The 18,466-nt window shown below is 52.9% G+C and overlaps 1 protein-coding gene across 1 annotated transcript; it reads left to right on the plus strand.

The window, feature by feature from the left end:
• Positions 1-704: 704 nt before the first annotated feature.
• On the plus strand, positions 705-18,190 carry SARM1 (sterile alpha and TIR motif containing 1). Its single transcript, XM_038758948.1, has 9 exons — positions 705-1,434; positions 6,968-7,586; positions 10,457-10,669; positions 10,938-11,029; positions 12,930-13,165; positions 16,023-16,125; positions 16,220-16,409; positions 17,366-17,487; positions 17,674-18,190. Exons 1-9 carry the CDS (start codon positions 986-988, stop codon positions 17,801-17,803), a joined length of 2,154 nt encoding a protein of 717 aa, XP_038614876.1. The 5' UTR covers positions 705-985; the 3' UTR covers positions 17,804-18,190.
• The last annotated feature ends 276 nt before the right edge of the window (positions 18,191-18,466 follow it).

Below are 18,466 nucleotides of genomic sequence, written 5' to 3' on the forward strand. Positions count from 1 at the left end.
TGATGATGCTGGCGGTCGGGTGTAGGGGCTGCCGGAGTGTGGTGGGGCGGGCCTGCGGTCCGGGTGAGGAGTGGGCGGGCCGGGGGCGGGCGCCGGCGCCCAGCGCTTTGTTCCGGCTCCTTCCCAGCTCCAGAGTCGCGGCGGTGGAAGCGGACAAGAGGCCAGGTGGGCCCAGGCGGCTGTAAGGACCGCTCCATCTCTACCTCCGTCCCCATCATCCTCATCCCTTCCCCCCAACCCCTCCATCCCCATCATCCTCTCCCCTTCCCTCCACCTCTCCATCATCCTCATCCCTTCGCCCCCACCTCTCCATCCCTATCATCTTCATCCCTTCGCCCCCACCTCTCCATCCCCATCATCCTCTCCCCTTCCCCCCACCTCTCCATCCCCTTCATCCTCTCCCCTTCCCCCCAGCTCTCCATCCCCATCATCCTCTCCCCTTCCCTCCAACCCCTCTATCCCCATCACCCTCTCCCCTTCCCCCCACCTCTCCATCATCCTCATCCCTTCCCCCCCACCCCTCCATCCCCACCATCCTCTCCCCTTCCCCCCCACCGCTCCATCCCCATCATCCTCATCCTTTCCCCCCCACCCCTCCATCCCCATCATCCTCATCCCTTCCCCCCCACCGATCCATCCCCATCCTCCTCTTCCCCCCATTCCCATCATCCTTCCCCCCCGCTCCATCCCCATCATCCTCACCCCCTCATCCCCCTCTTCCCTCTCACTTGGTCCCATCCTCATCTTCCTCATCCTTCTCCCTCCACCCGCTCCACCGTATCTTCCTCGCCCCCATTGTTCCCCATCCTTCTCAGTCCTTTCCCTCTTCCCTCTTCTTCCCACGGGGCCCCCCCTCCCTCCACCCTGCCCTAGCCCCCAGCCCATTTTCTGACAGTCCCCTCCACCCCGTTCCTGGCCTCTGGGTTTGATGCCCCACTGAAAAGGCAGGTGGTGCCCTGGCATGGATCCCTAGGCGAGCATCCCCATGGTCCTCACCGTGCTCTTGTCTGCCTACAAACTCTGTCGTTTCTTTGCCATGTCGGGCCCCGAGAAGCTTTCCGTCCCCGTGCCTGGGCCCGCTGGCACCTGGTGGGCCGGAGGCAGTGGGGGGACCCTGGAGGTGTCCCCCGGAGCCAGTGTGGAGGTGCAGGGGGCCCTGGAGCGGATCCTGCCCGAGCTGCAGCTGGCACTGTCGGGGCTGAAGCAGGCGGGCGGCCCCGAGGCGGTGGGCGCCGGGCTGTCCGAGGTCTTCCAGCTGGTGGAGGATGCCTGGGAGCTGCCCACTGTCGGGCGGGAAGTTGCCAAGGGGCTGTGTGATGCCATCCGGCTGGAGGGCGGCCTGGACCTGCTCCTGGACCTGCTACAGGCCCCAACGCTGGATACGCGGGCACAGGCCGCCCGCCTGTTGGAGCAGATCCTGGTGGCGGAGAACAGGTGAGGACTGCGGGGCATACCGGAGGGCAGCATGGAGGGGAAAGGGGGGCACTCAGAGATCCAGTGTTGCAATAAGCAACCTCTCACCCTTTGAGCGCGTACCCCAGAAGAGACAAATGTGCACAAACATATATGGACATCCCATCAACCCTTGTAGCGCCCCGACCCCTGCCCCCAGGGTGCTGCCAGGCACTCCCACCCATGGGCATCTCCACCCTCAGACCCGTCCTGACCAGCTCCGCAGCCTGCCCTCGAACCTCTCTCCTAGATCCGTTCCAGGATTGGGGTTGTTGGGATCCAAAGCCCCCTTTCCAGGGTGGGAACAAGAGGTTCAGGACAGGCCGAGTCTGGAGTGGGAGGGGGCCGGTTTGGGACTCAGACCCGAAAAAAGTTCTCATTTTGTTCACAAAAGCTGCTACTTTCTGCCACCGGGGTGGTAAGTTTGACGGGCGTGTGGGAGGGTTTTCCCTGGCTGGGGACCACCCAACTGTTTCCACCCAAATTGTTCCTGCAAGTTACCTGACTCTTCCTGTCTGAGGCCTGGCCCTCTCCCTGCTCCCATCATATCTGAGCACTGACATCACCTTGGCATCTGGGCAGAGGTTGCGGACTGCCCAACAACCACCCCTTCCGAGCACAGGACAGCCCTCGACTCCTTCTGTCTGTCCCTGAGAAGCTTTAATCCCATTATAGATGTGATCTCAGCCTCTGCAGTCCCCAGAGCTGGAGGAGGGAGGAGAGGAGCCGGGGGGAGGGGGAATTCTTAACAGATCATCGATAGTTTCTATTAAGCGCCAGCTCTGAGGAGAGCAAAGTAGTCAGGGAGTAGGAGAATTCATTCATTCGTTCATTCAATCATATTTTTCTGTGTGCAGAGCACTGTACTAAGCGCTTGGGCAGTACAAGTCGGCAACATAGAGAGACGGTCCCTACCCAACGACGGGCTCGCAGTCTAGAAGAGGGGAGACAGATGACAAAACAGAACATGTGGACAGGTGTCCAGTTGCCGGAAGAAATCAAAATAAAGCTAGATACACATCATTAACGAAATAAATAGAATGGTAAATATGTGCAAGTAAAATAGAGTAATAAATCTGTAATAGAGCCAGGTACACATCATTAACGAAATAAATAGAATAGTAAATATGTGCAAGTAAAATAGAGTAATAAATCTGTAATAAAACCAGGAACACATCATTACAAAATAAATAGAATAGTAAATATGTGCAAGTAAAATAGAGGAATAAATCTGTAATAAAGCCAGGTACACATCATTAATGAAATAAATAGAATAGTAAATATGTGTAAGTAAAATAGAGGAATAAATCTGTAATAAAGCCAGGTACACATCATTAACAAAATAAATAGAATAGTAAATATGTACAAGTAAAATAAATAAAGTAATAAATCTGTACAAACATTGATGGTCCCTATCCAACAGTGGGCTCTCTGTACCTCAGTTACCTCATCTGGAAAATGGGGATTAAGTCTGTGAGCCCCCCCCGTGGGACAACTTGATTACCTTGTATCTACCCCAGCACTTAGAACAGTGGTTTGCACATAGTAAGTGCTTAATAAGTGACATTATTGTTATTATTATTATATATACAGGGGCTGTGGGGAGGGGAAGGAGGAGAGGAAAAAGGGGGCTCAGTCTGGGAAGGCCTCCTGGAGAATGTAAGAGTTAGAAGACACAGTATCTGCCCTCAAGAGTTTACAGTCTAGTGAGGGAGACAGGCTCTTGAATAAATAACGGATTGATAGGGGAAATAAGGCAGTGTATAAGATAAGAACATAAGTATCTCATCTGTAAAATGGGGGTGAAGACTGTGAGCCCCCCGTGGGACAACCTGATTACCTTGTGTCCTCCCCAGCGCTTAGAACAGTGCTTTGCACATAGTAAGCGCTTAACAAATACCATTATTATTATTATTATAGGGGCAGGGCTGAAGTGGCAGTGGCTGAAGTTGGGAGAGATGGGGAAGAAGAGGTCTCAAAAGGGCTTTGGAGATGGGAAAAGCTGCGGTCTCTGAGATATGAAAGGGGAGGGACTTTCTAGAAGTGGGAAGGCACTGTAGGAAGAGACAAGAACAAGGCAGAGTAAATAGGTTGGCTGCAGAGGAACGAAGATTGCATTCTGGAATTTAATGGGAGAAGAGAGTGGTTAAGTAGGAGGAGACAGCTGAATGAATGAATGAAAGCCAGCGGGCAGGACTTTTTATTCAATCGTATTTATTGAGCGCTTACTGCGTGCAGAGCACTGTACTGAGCGCTTAGTACAGGGACAGACTTCCCACTTGATGAGGAGAGGTGACCGTTGGAGGCTTTGGAGGAGTGAGGAGGCCCGAGCAGAAAGGTGTTTTTAGAAAATTGATCTAGGCAGCAGAGTGAAATGTGGACTGGAGGCCAGGACATCGGTGAGGCGGGTTTTGCAGAAGTCAAATGTCTGGACTGGAAAAGTGCCAGTTGGATGGAGAGGAAGGAGCAAATTCTGGAAGTGTTGAGGAGGAAGGACTGACAGGATTTGGTGACGAGCCTGGGCCGGGGAATAAGAAGACCAGGTTTCTAACCCTTCTCTCCCTCTGACCTGGAATGACCTGGAACGTATAAGCGGTTTGGACGGAGAGGAAAGGGCGTAGTTTAGCATCGTCAACAGAATTAGTGGGCATGTTCCCTGTCTATAATGAGCTTACACACGGAGTAAGTTTGTCTAAATTGTGTCTAGGACGATCAATCAATGGTATTGGGCGCTTATTATATGCAGAGCACTTTAAAATAATAATAATGGTATCAGCTAAGTGCTATGTGATGGAGAGGAAAGGGCGTATTTTAGCATCGTCAACAGAATTAGCGGGCACATTCCCTGTCTACAGTGAGCTTACACACGAGTAAGTGCGTCTGAAGTGTGTCTAGGACAATCAATCAATGGTATTTATTGAGCGCTTATTACATGCAGAGCACTTTAAAATAATAATAATGGTATCTGCTAAGTGCTATGTGATGGAGAGGAAAGGGCGTATTAGCATCGTCAGCAGAATTAGCGGGCACGTTCCCTGTCTGTAATGAGCTTACACACGGAGTGTGTCTAAAGTGTGTCTAGGACAATCAATCAATGGTATTTATTGAGCACTTATTACGTGCAGAGCACTTTAAAATAATAATAATAATGATATCTGCTAAGTGCTGTGTGATGTAGAGGAAAGGGTGTATTTTAGCATCGTCATCAGAATTAGCGGGCACATTCCCTGTCTACAGTGAGCTTACACACGGAGTAAGTGTGTCTAAAGTGTGCCTAGGACAATCAATCAATGGTATTAATTGAGTGCTTATTACGTGCAGAGCACTTTAAAATAATAATAATGGTATCTGCTAAGTGCTATGTGCCAACCACTGTTCTAAGCGCTGGGGTAGTTACAATAATGATAATAATAATGATGGCATTTATTAAGCACTTACTATGTGCAAAGCACCGTTCTAAGCGCTGGGGAGGTTACAAGGTGATCAGGTTGTCCCACGTGGAGCCCCATTTTACAGATGAGGTAACTGAGGCACAGAGAAGTTAAATGACTTGCCCAAGATCACACAGCAGACGAGTGGCGGAGCCGGGATTAGAACCCAAGACCTCTGACTCCCGAGCCCGTGCCGTTTCCACTAAGCCACACTGCTTCTCCGCGCTTGAAGCGTCTTACTAAGCGCTTGAAGTGTCTAGAGTGAAGTAATAATAATAATAATTTGGTATTTGTTAAGTGCTTACTGTGTGCCGGGCACTGTACTGAACGCTGAAGTGGATGCCAACAAATCAGGTTGGAAACAGTCCCCATCCCACATGGGGCTTCCGGTCTCAATCCCCATTTTACAGATGAGGTAACTGAGGCCCAGAGAAGTGAAGTGACTTGTCCAAGGTCACAGAGCTAGACCTGTGGCAGAGCTGGGATTAGAACTCAGGTCCTTCTGACTCCCGGGTCTGTGCTTCTAATTCCTCGCGATTCAGTGAGATCGGGCGTAATGGATTCTCTGGGAGTGTTGTGAACGTAATGATTTTCGGTGGTGGCTAACTCTCCCTCTGCTAAATTAATGAGCATCTTATCAAAAGTCAGTGTGACCCAACACAGGCGGCGTGGCTCGGTGGAAAGAGCCCGGGTTTGGGAGTCAGGGGTCATGGGTTCGAATCCTGGCTCCGCCACTTGTCAGCTGTGTGACCTTAGTCAAGTCACTTCACTTCTCTGAGCCTCAGTTCCCTCATCTGTACAGTGCTCTGCACACAGTAAGCGCTCAATAACTATGACTGAATGAATGAATAAAATAGGGATGAAAACTGTGAGCCCCACACGGGACAACCTTGATTACCTTGTAGCCCCACAGTGCTTCGAATGGTGTTTGGCACATAATAATAATAATAATACTGGCATATTATAGTAAGTGCTTAACGAATACCAACGTTATTATCCTGTTCATTCATTCATTCAATCATATTTATTGAGCGCTTACTGTGTGCAGAGCACTGGACTAAGCACTTGGGAAGTCCAAGTTGGCAACATGAGAAGCAGCGTGGCTCATTGGAAAGAGCCTGGGCTTTGGAGTCGGGGTCATGGGTTCAAATCCCGGCTCTGCCAATTGTCAGCTGGGTGACTTTGGGCAAGTCACTTCACTTTTCTGGGCCTCAGTTCCCTCATCTGTAAAATGGGGATTAAGGCTGTGAACCCCATGAGGGACAACCTGATCACCTTGTAACCTCCCCAGTGCTTAGAACAATGCTTTGCACGTAGTAAGCGCTTAATAAATGCTATCATTATTATTATTATAGAGAGATGGTCATTCATTCATTCATTCAATTGTATTTATTGAGCGCTTACTGTGTGCAGAGCACTGTACTAAGCGCTTGGGAAGTACAAGTTGGCAACATATAGAGACGGTCCCTACCCAACAGTGGGCTCACAGTCTAGAAGTGGCAGAGCCGGGATTTGAACCCCTGACGTCTGGCTCCGAAGCCCGCACTTTTTCCACTGAGCCACGCACGTGAGGCTCACAGTCTTAATCCCCATTTTCCCGAGGAGGCAACTGAGGCCCACAGAAGTGAAAGTGACTTGCCCAGAGTCACACAGCACACCAGTGGCAGAGCCGGGATTAGAACCAACCACCCCTGACTGCGAAGCCCGTGCTCTTTCCACCGAGCCACACCCGTGAGGCTCACAGTCTTAATCCCCATTCTCCCGAGGAGGCAACTGAGGCCCAGAGAAGTGAAAGTGACTTGCCCAAAGTCACAAAGCATACCAGTGGCAGAGCCGGGATTAGAACCGACGACCCCTGACTGCGAAGCCCGCGCTCTTTCCACCGAGCCACGCCCGTGCGGCTCACAGTCTTAATCCCCATTTTCCCGATGAGGTAACTGAGGCCCAGTGAAAGTGACTTGTCCAAAGTCACACAGCGCACCTAGAAAACGCCACTATTATTAATAGAACGCGAAGCGTGACCCGGCCGAGGCGCGCCCGCCCGCCCGCCCGCCCGCGCTCCCCCGGCCGCCGTCTCTCCGCAGGGACCGGGTGGCCCGGATGGGGCTGGGCGTGATCCTGAACCTGGCCAAGGAGCGGGAGCCCGTGGAGCTGGCCCGCAGCGTGGCGGGCATCCTGGAGCACATGTTCAAACACACGGAGGAGACCTGCCACCAGCTGATCACGGCCGGCGGGCTGGACGCCGTCCTCTACTGGTGCCGCTGGACCGACCCCGTGGTGCTGCGCCACTGCGCCCTGGCGCTGGCCAACTGCGCCATGCACGGCGGGCAGGCCAACCAGCGGCTCATGGTGGAGAAGCGGGCGGCCGAGTGGCTCTTCCCCCTGGCCTTCTCCAAGGACGACGAGCTGCTCCGGCTCCACGCCTGCCTGGCCGTGGCCGTGCTGGCCACCAACAAGGAGGTGGAGCGGGAGGTGGAGCGCTCGGGCACCCTGGCGCTGGTCGAGCCCCTCGTGGCCTCGCTGGACCCCGGCCACTTCGCCCGGCGCCTCGTGGACGCCAGCGACACGCGCCAGGGCCGGGCGGCCGACGACCTGCAGCGCCTGGTGGCCCTGCTCGAGTCCTCGCGGCTCGAGGCCCAGTGCATCGCCGCCTTCTACCTCTGCGCCGAGGCCGCCATCAAGAACCTGCAGGGGAAGAGCAAGGTGAGCGCCTGAGGGTGGCGGGTGAGAGAGAATCCATCCATCAATTGTATCTATTGAGCGCTTACTGTGTGCAGAGCACTGGACTAAGCGCTTGGGAAGTACAAGTTGGCAACATCATCATCATCATCAATCGTATTTATTGAGCACTTACTGTGTGCAGAGCACTGGACTAAGAGCTTGGGAAGTCCAAGTTGGCAACATCTAGAGACAGTCCCTACCCAACAGTGGGCTCACAGTCTAGAAGGGGGAGACAGAGAACTAAGCCAAACATACTAACAAAATAAAATGAATAGAATAGATATGTACAAGTAAAATAGAGTAATAAATATGTACCTACATATATACAGGTGCTGTGGGGAAGGGAAGGAGGTAAAATGGGGGGGATGGAGAGGGGGACGAAGGGGAGAGGAAGGAAGGGGCTCAGTCTGGGAAGGCCTCCTGGAGGAGAATCAATCAATCGTATTTAGTGAGCGCTTACTGTGTGCAGAGCACTGGACTAAGTGCTTGGGAAGTCTAAGTTGGCAACATTTAGAGATAGTCCCTACCCAACAGTGGGCTCACAGTCTAAAAGGGGGAGACAGAGAACAAAACCAAACATACTAATAAAATAGAATAGATATATACAAGTAAAATAGAGTAATAAATATGTACAAATATATATACATATATACAGGTGCTGCGGGGAAGGGAAGGAGGTAAGATGGGGGGATGGAGAAGGGGACGAGGGGGAGAGGAAGGAAGGGGCTCAGTCTGGGAAGGCCTCCTGGAGGAGAAAACAGCGAGGAAGAGAGGAAGCAGCGTGGCTCAGTGGAAAGAGCCCGGGCTTTGGAGCCAGAGGTCATGGGTTTGAATCCCAGCTCTGCCACATGTCTGCTGTGTGACCTTGGGCGAGTCACTTCACTTCTCTGAGCCTCAGTTCCCTCATCTGGAAAATGGGGATTAAGACTGTGGGACAACTTGATCACCTTGTATCTCCCCCCAGCGCTTAGACCAGTGCTCTGCACGTAGTAAGCGCTTAACAAATGCCATCATTATTATTATTATTAAAACAGGAGGAGGAGGATTAGGAGGTGGGCGCCGTGGGGAAGCAGGCCGGGAGTCGTGTCTGAGCGTGGCTCGGTGGAAAGAGCCCAGGCTTTGGAGCCAGAGGTCATGGGTTCGAATCCCAGTTCCGCCACATGTCTGCTATGTGACCTTGGGCGAGTCACTTCACTTCTCTGAGCCTCAGTTCCCTCATCTGGAAAATGGGGATTAAGACTGTGGGACAACTTGATCACCTTGTATCTCCCCCCAGCGCTTAGACCAGTGCTCTGCACGTAGTAAGCGCTTAACAAATGCCATCATTATTATTATTATTAAAACAGGAGGAGGAGGATTAGGAGGTGGGCGCCGTGGGGAAGCGGGCCGGGAGTCGTGTCCGAGCGTGGCTCGGCGGAAAGAGCCCGGGCTTTGGAGTCAGAGGTCACGGGTGACTTTCGGCAGGTCACTTCGCTTCTCTGGGCCTCGGTTCCCTCATAATAATAATAACGATGGCATTTATTCTATCAATCAATCAATCAATCGTATTGATTGAGCGCTTACTGTGTGCAGAGCACCGGACTAAAAGTCCAAGTTGGCAACATCTAGAGACGGTCCCTACCCAACAGTGGGCTCACAGTCTAGAAGAGTGGGCTCACAGTCTAGACTGTTGGGTAGGGACCGTCTCTAGATGTTGCCAACTTGGACTTCCCAAGCGCTTAGTACAGGGCTCTGCACACAGTAAGCGCTCAATAAATACGATTGATTGATTGATTGATCATTAAGCGCTTACAATGTGCCAAAGCACTGTTCTAAGCGCTGGGGAGGTTACAAGGTGATCAGGTTGTCCCATGGGGGGGGCTCACAGTCTTCATCCCCATTTTACAGATGAGGTACTGAGGCACAGAGAAGTGAAGTGACTTGCCCAAAGTCACACAGCTGGCAGTTGGCGGAGCAGAGCCGGGGTTTGAGCCTGTGACCTCTGACTCCAAACTTAACAGCACTTTCCCTAAGTGCTTGGGATGTCCAAGTTGGCATCATATAGAGGCGGTCCCTACCCAACAGCGGGCTCACAGTCTAGAAGGGGAAGACAGGGAACAAAACAAAACGTATTAACAGAATAAAATAAATAGAAGAAATATGTACAAGCAAAATAAATAAATAAATAGAGTAATAAATCCGTCCAAACATAGATACAGGTGCTGTGGGGGAGGTAAGGCGGGGGGGATAGTTAAGCGCATAGTAAGCGCTTAACAAATGCCATCGTTATTATTATTATTATTATTATTATTATTATTAAGTGGCACTGAGCCCCGGGGCAGGATACCACCCTCTTCTCCCTCCCTGCCCCTCTTCTCAACTGGGCAGGGGAGGGGGACACTGATGTGAGAAGCAGCGTGGCTCAGCGGAAAGAGCGCGGGCTTGGGAGTCGCAGGTCATGGGTTCGAATCCCACCTCCCCCACATGTCGGCTGTGTGACCTTGGGCAAGTCACTTCACTTCTCTGTGCCTCAGTTCCCTCATCTGTAAAATGGGGATTAAGACTGTGAGCCCCACATGGGGCAACCTCATCTCCTTGTATTCCCCCCAGCGCTTAGAACAGTGCTTTGCACACGGTAAGCGCTTAACAAATACCAACATTATTATTATGTGGACACCCGCTGGCCGCTGAGCCACCTGCCTCGGTGGTCATTAGCGGCAGGGCCCAGCTGGGAGGGGGTGCGGGAGACCCCAAGTCGGGGGAAGGCGTGAGAAAGAAGGGAAGGCCAGGGTCACCTCGCCTGCCTCCGCGGGGCCCACCGCGTCGGGGACGGCCGGAGATGTAAGCCACCGGCCTGCCCATCCCACCCTTAGGTTTTCAGTGAGATCGGGGCCACCCAGAGCCTGAAGCGGCTGGTTTGCTACTCGCCCAACGGCACCACCTCCACGCTGGCCAAGCGGGCGCTGCGCCTGGTGGGCGAGGAGGTGCCCCGGCGCATCCTGCCCTGCGTGGCCAGCTGGAAGGAGGCCGAAGTGCGCACCTGGCTGCAGCAGATCGGCTTCTCCCAGTTCTGCGAGCGATTCCGGGTATGGACCGGGCCCCGTCCCTTCCCACCTCGGGGTCACCCCGTCTCTGACCCTACTGGAAGAGGCCTGTCCCCACTCCGATCAACCCCTTCCCACCCTCACCCCGGGGCCCTTCCCCGTTGGCCGCCCCCGGCCCCTGCTAGATACCCCTTCCCGCTCCCCTCCACGGAGCCCCTCTTCTCCCCTGGATTGGGCCCCGGGGGAATGGCGAGATGGGAGAGGGCCCGGGCGTCCGAAGCGGGCACGGGCCTGCCCTTCTGCCCACCAGGATCAGCAGGTGGACGGGGACTTGCTGCTACGGCTCACAGAGGAGGAGCTGCGGGATGACTTGGGCATGACGTCGGGCATCACCCGCAAGAGGTACGGCCGCTCTGCCCGCTCTTCCTCCTTTCCGCTGAGTTTTTGTCACTCCGCTTGCATGTCCGTTCATTTGTTCACTCATTCATCATCCATTAGATGGTAATTATCGAATAACAACCGCGGTGGGGTGCCTGGCAACTGTTTTAAGTGCTTGGGAGAGCCCGGGAGAGTGAGAAGACAAGGATTCTGCCTTCAAAGAGTTTACAATCTAATGAGGGCAATGGGGCCATCAGTTGTGGACACATGGCGGGCAGGAAGGAAAACACAACTGGTACAGCAGGAAGTTGGGGAAATTATCAAATAACCACTGTGGGGAGCCTAGCAACTGTTTTAAGTGCTTGGGAGAGCCCGGGAGAGTGAGAAGACAAGGATTCTGCCTTCAAAGAGTTTACAATCTAATGAGGGCAACGGGGCCATCAGTTGTGGACACACGGCGGGCAGGAAGGAAAGCACAACTGGTACAGCAGGAATAATAATAATAATGATGGCATTTATTAAGTGCTTACTATGTGCAAAGCACTGTTCTAAGCGCTGGGGAGGTTACAAGGTGATCGGGTTGTCCCACGGAGGGCTCACAGTCTTCATCCCCATTTTACGGATGAGGTAACTGAGGCACAGAGAAGTTAAGTGACTTGGCCAAAGTCACACAGCTGACGATTGGCGGAGCTGGGATTTGAACCCATGACCTCTGACTGCAAAGCCCGTGCGCTTTTCCACTGAGCCATGCTGTTGGGGAAATTTTCGAATAACTGCTGTGGGGGGCCTGGCAACTGTTTTAAGTGCTTGGGAGAGCCCAGGAGAGTGAGAAGACAAGGATTCTGCCTTCAAAGAGTTTACAATCTAATGAAGGCAACGGGACCATCAGTTGTGGACACACGGAGGGCAGGAAGTTAAACTCAACTGGTACAGCAAGAAGTTGGGGAAATGAAGGGCGTCTAGAAGCAGCGTGGCTCAGTGGAAAGAGCCTGGGCTTTGGAGTCAGAGGTCATGGGTTCAAATCCCAGCTCTGCCACTTGTCTGCTGTGTGACTTTGGGCAAGTCACTTCACTTCTCTGGGCCTCAGTTCCCTCATCCGTAAAATGGGGATGAAGACTGTGAGCCCCTCGTGGGACAACCTGATCACCTTGTAACCTTCCCAGCGCTTAGAACAGTGCTTTACACATAGTAAGCGCTTAGCAAATGCCATCATCATCATTATTATTATTCTCTGGGCCTCAGTTGCCTCATTTGGAAAATGGAGATTAAAACTGTGAGCTCCCCGTGGGACAACCTGATCACCTTGTAACCTCCCCAGCACTTAGAACAGGGCTTTGCACATAGTAAGGGCTTAGCAAATGCCATCATTATTATTATTCTCTGGGCCTCCGTTGCCTCATTTGGAAAATGGAGATTAAAACTGTGAGCTCCCCATGGGACAACCTGATCACCTTGTAACCTCCTCAGCGCTTAGAACAGTGCTTTGCACATAGGAAGCGCTTAATAAATGCCATCATCATTATTATTATATCGTTGTACTCTCTCAAGCACTTAATGTAGTGCTCTGCACACAGGAAGCGCTCCATAAATACGACCGCCCCGTCGTCCTAGGCTGGCCCGTGGGTCTGTTGTGCCTCCTGTGCCCTCTGACCCCTGTACATATCTATTCTATTTATTTTATTTTGTTAATATGTTTTGTTTTGTTTTCTGTCACCCCCTTCTAGACTGTGAGCCCACTGTTGGGTAGGGGCCGTCTCTAGATGTTGCCAACTTGTCCTTCCCAAGCGCTTAGTCCAGTGCTCTGCGCACAGTAAGCGCTCGATAAATACGATTGATTGATTGATTGACTCCGGGCCTGCTGCGGCCCCCTCCACGCCGCCCACCGGGCCTGCCCCTCCTGCTGCCCTTCCCTCCGCCCTCCCAGGTTCTTCCGAGAGCTGACGGAGCTGAAGACCTTCGCCAACTATGCCACCTGCGACCGCAGCAATCTGGCGGACTGGCTGGGGGCGGTGGACCCGCGCTTCAGGCAGTACACGTACGGGCTGGTGGCCTGCGGCATCGACCGGACCCTCCTTCACCGCGTCTCCGAGCAGCAGCTGCAGGACGACTGCGGCATCCGGCTGGGCGTCCACCGCGTGCGCATCCTCACCGCGGCCCGAGGTGAGACCCCCCGCCCGAGACCCCCGGGCCGGACGGCTGCCTCCCTCCTCAAATGATGAAGCCTTCTACACTGTGAGCCCGCTGTCGGGTAGGGACCGTCTCTATATGTTGCCGACCTGTACTTCCCAAGCGCTTAGTCCAGTGCTCTGCACACAGTAAGCGCTCAATAAATATGATTGAATGAATGAATGAATGAATGAAGCAGCGTGGCTCAGTGGAAAGAGCCCGGGCTTTGGAGTCTGAGGTCATGGGTTCCAATCCAGTCTGCTTTGTGACTTTGGGCAAGTCACTTCACTTCTCTGGGCCTCAGTGACCTCATCTGTAAAATGGGGATTAAGACTGTGAGCCCCCCGTGAGACAACCTAATCACCTTGTAAACTCCCCAGCGCTTAGAACAGTGGTTTGCACATAGTAAGCGCTTAATAAATGCCATTATTATTATTATTATAAGAGTGATGTTTCTTAAGCATTTACTATGTTCCAAGCGCTGTAGTGAGTACTGGAGCTGCATCCTCTGTGCACATAGATAATAATAATAATAATAATAATGTTGGTATTTGTTAAGCGCTTACTTTGTGCAAAGCACTGTTCTAAGCGCTGGGGTAGATACAAGGTAATCAGGTTGTCCCACGAAGGGCTCACAGCCTTCATCCCCATTTTATGGATGAGGGAACTGAGGCCCAGAGAAGTGAAGTGACTTGCCCAAAGTCACACAGCTGACAGTGGCAGGGCCGGGATTTGAACCCGCAGTCTCTGACTCCAAAGCCCATGCTCTTCATTCCTTCATTCAGTCGTATTTATTGAGCGCTTACTGTGTGCAGAGCACTGGACTAAGCGCTTGGGAAGTACAAGTTGGCAACAGCGGGCTCACCGTCTAGAAATTATTTATTGAGCACTTACTGTGTGCACAGCGTGGCTCGGTGGAAAGAGCCCGGGCTTTGGAGTCAGAGGTCATGGGTTCCAATCCCGGCTCTGCCAGCTGTCAGCTGTGTGACTTTGGGCAAGTCATTTCACTTCTCTGTGCCTCAGTGACCTCACCTGTAAAATGGGGATCATCATCATCAATCGTATTTATTGAGCGCTTACTATGTGCAGAGCACTGTACTAAGCGCTTGGGAAGTACAAATTGGCAACATATAGAGACAGTCCCTACCCAACAGTGGGCTCAGACTTTGAGCCCCCTGCGGGACAACCTGATCGCCTTGTAACCTCCCCAGCGCTTAGAACGGTGCTTTGCACATAGTAAGCGCTTAATAAATGCCATCATTATTATTATTATTATTATTGCAACCTCCCCAGCGCTTAGAACGGTGCTTTGCACATAGTAAGCGCTTAATAAATGCCATCGTTATTATTATTATTGTAATCTCCCAGCGCTTAGAACAGTGATTTGCACATAGTAAGCGCTTAATAAATGCCATCATTATTATTATTATTGTAACCTCCCCGGCGCTTAGAATGGTGCTTTGCACATAGTAAGCGCTTATACCATCATTATTATTATACAAGTTCATCAGGTAGGACGCAGTCCCTGTCTCGCACCTGACTCTCAGTCTGAGGGATGGGTGTTTGACAGATGAGGAACCGGCGGCCCAGAGAACAGGTGACTTGCCCAAAGTCACACAGCATTGATTCATTCAGTCGTATCTATTGAGTGCTCACTGTTTGAGCTTGGGAATTACAATGACAGATGAGGAACCGGCGGCCCAGAGAACAGGTGACTTGCCCAAAGTCACACAGCATTGATTCATTCAGTCGGATTTATTGAGCGCTTACTGTGTGCGCTTGGGAAGTACAATGACAGATGAGGAAACGGCGGCCCACAGAACAGGTGACTTGCCCAAAGTCACACAGCATTGATTCATTCAGTCGTATTTATTGAGCGCTTACTGTGTGCGCTTGGGAAGTACAAGTTGGCAACATAGAGAGACGGTCCCTACGCGCAGCGGGCAAGTACAGTGCTTAGTACAGCGCTCTGCACACAGTGGGCGCTCAATAAATACGATTGATGATGATGATGATGCAGAGCAACGTACTAAGCCCTTGGAAAAGTACAATGCAACAGAGTTAGTAGATGCGATCCCTGCCCACAAGGAGCTTACAGTCCATCATCAATCATCTTCATCATCCTCAGTGGTATTTAATGAGAGCTTACTATGTGCAGAGCAATCTACTAAGCACTTGGGAGAGTGCAATACAACAGGGTTGGCAGATATGTTCCCTGCCAAAGAGCTTACAGTCTAGAGGTGGAGAAAGACATTAGTTATAAATGTTAGTTATAAAGTTAGTTATAAATAATTAGTTATAAATAACTAATTTATAATACATAAACTTAAGAGAGTCTATATGCCCCGTTCCCAGCAGTTGAAGCAATGAAATGTACCTCAACACTACGCTGGCAATGAGCCCCCCACTCATTCATTCATTCATTGAGCACTTACTGTGTGCACTTACTAAGTGCTTGGGAAAGTACAATACAACGATAAACAGACACATTCCCTGCCCACAGTGAGCTTACAGTCCTTACTCTCCTTTGCCCCTAGCCCACATCAGTCCATGCAGCAAGGCTACTAGACTAGCTCTCCCCCCTCTAGACTGTGAGCCCACTGTTGGGTAGGGACTGTATATGTTGCCAACTTGTACTTCCCAAGCGCTTAGTACAGTGTTCTGCACACAGTAAGCGCTCAATAAATACGATTGATTGATTGATTGAAGTAGCAGAGCCGGAATTAGAAACTGCGCCAGGCCGGGTCCCTTGGACGGCCCGTGGTCGGGGGTGGCCGTCCGAGGGGGGAAGCAGCAGGGCAGGCGGCCGCAGGTGACCACCCTCTTGCACCGTCCCGTCCCCCCGCTCCAGAGATGCTGCACTCGCCCTTACCCTGCAGCGGCTGCAAGTCCAACTCCGACGGCCCCGACGTGTTCATCAGCTACCGACGCAGCTCGGGCTCCCAGCTGGCCAGGTGTGCGGGCGTGGGCCGAGGGGCTCGCGGGGGCCCGGGGCGGCCGGGCGGGGCGGGGAGGTCCGGGCCCCAACCCTCCCCTCCGTGGACGCAGTCTCCTCAAGGTGCACCTGCAGCTGCACGGCTTCAGTGTGTTCATCGACGTGGAGAAGCTGGAGGCCGGCAAGTTTGAGGACAAGCTGATCCAGAGCGTCACGAGCGCCCGCAACTTCATGCTGGTGCTGTCGGCCGGGGCGCTGGACAAGTGCATGCAGGACGTTGACTGCAAGGATTGGGTGCACAAGGTGGCCATCCTCCCCAGCCCCTCGCCGGCCTCCGGCCCCCCCCAACAGCCCTCACCTGCTAGGAATGCCTGAGTTGTGACTCCCAAAAGTCTTGCCTTTCATTTGCATGTCTTGTCGATCGATCCGTGGTTTTTAGTGAGCGCTTACTGTGTGCGGGACGCTGTACTAAGCGCTTGGGAGACTGTGTCCTTACCGAGACGGTATGCTCGTTATGGGCAGGGAATGTGTCTGTGTGTAAGTGCTTCGTACTGACCGATTGATTTGCTTGTATCCCCCCCCCAGTGCTTAGTACAGTGCCTGCCATGTAGTGAGCACCTAAATACCACGTTTATTATTATTGGGAGAGTAGAATATGACAATATAACAGACCCATTCCCTGCCCACAACTAGCTTACGGTCTAGAGCTTGCTTGTTTGACCCAATCTCAAATTGCGGAGAAATTCCCGAGCGCGCCCACTCCCCTGTCATTCATTCATTCATACCTATTCAGCACTTACTGTGTGCAGAGCACTGTACTAAGTGCTTGGGAAGTACAAGTCGGCAGCATGGAGAGACGGTCCCTACCCAAAAGCGGGCTCACAGTCTAGAAGGGAGAGACGGACGACAAAACTGTCCCAAGGGCACAGAGGGACATCGGCAGCCTCGCCTCCTTGTCTGTGCCGGGCTTCCTCTCTCAATCAATCAATCAATCAATCGTATTTATTGAGCGCTTACTGTGTGCAGAGCACTGTACTAAGCACTTGGGAAGTACAAGTTGGCAACATATAGAGACAGTCCCTACCCAACAGTGGGCTCACAGTCTCTCCCTCCCATCTTCCCCGATTTACCCCTCCGCCCCTCAGTGACCCTGGGGTGGTCACAGGGCTTGTCCGGGGGCAACCTGCAGGTCCTCTTCCCTTCACATCACCCCCTGCTCAGCAGAGCAAATCTCTTCTAACCCCTGTGCCTTCCCCCAGGAGATTGTGACCGCCCTGAACTGTGGCAAGAACATCGTGCCCGTCATCGATGGCTTCGAGTGGCCGGAGCCGCGGGCCCTGCCCGAGGACATGCGGGCCGTCCTCAAGTTCAATGGCATTAAGTGAGGCTGGGGGATGACCCACGGTTGGGAGGCGGCGAGGTTGGGGGGAGGCGACCCTGTGCCAACGGAGCCTAAGGGGCGAGACCCCAGAGGGGAGGACTAGTACCGGGCTCCTGATTGCACACCAGGCACTGGGGATGCTCCCGGGCAATGCCCTCTCTGACCCGTGCCCTACTGTGCCCACAGGTGGTCCCACGAGTACCAGGAGGCCACCATCGAGAAGATCATCCGCTTCCTGCAGGGCCGTTCCTCCCGCGACTCCTCAGCCGGCTCCGACAACGGTCTGGAGTGTGCGGTCCCCCTTGGCCAGACCTAACCCCGGGCCGGGCCCCGCTGCCGGCGTCAACCCCCCACGCTGCGGGATGTCACACCCCGGCCATGCCCCTCACCCCTACAGCGGACGCCGCAGTATCGCCTGCGCCCGGGACCCTCCGGGATGGTCCTTGGCCGGGATCGGAGGGAATGACGCTCCTGCCTCCGCTCTCCCCAGCCTGTGACCCTCTCTCTGCTGCTGCCCTGGAGGTGAGCGGCGACCCAACTGTCCAGCTCCGGTCAGCAGGGAGAAGGAGAATGGAAGGGGAGAGCAGGATGAGAGAGAGAAACAGCAGCTATAGGGGTAGAGGGGAGCCAGAGGCAGTGGGGAGATAATAATAATGGCATTTATTAAGCGCTTACTATGTGCAAAGCACTGTTCTAAGCGGTGGGGAGATAATAATAATGGCATTTATTAAGTGCTTACTATGTGCAAAGCACTGTTCTAAGCGCTGGGGAGGTTACAAGGTGATCAGGTTGTCCCACGTGGGGCTCACAGTCTTAACCCCCATTTTACAGATGAGGGACCTGAGGCCCAGAGAAGTGAAGTGACTTGCCCAAAGTCACACAGCTGACAAGTGGCGGAGCCGGGGTTTGAACCCATGACCCCTGACTCCAAAGCCCGGGCTCTTTCCACTGAGCCACGCTGCTTCCAGGCTGGTTTCCT

The sequence above is a fragment of the Tachyglossus aculeatus genome, chromosome 17 (assembly GCF_015852505.1).
Source record: "Tachyglossus aculeatus isolate mTacAcu1 chromosome 17, mTacAcu1.pri, whole genome shotgun sequence".
In the NCBI taxonomy this organism is placed as follows: Eukaryota; Metazoa; Chordata; class Mammalia; order Monotremata; family Tachyglossidae; genus Tachyglossus; species Tachyglossus aculeatus.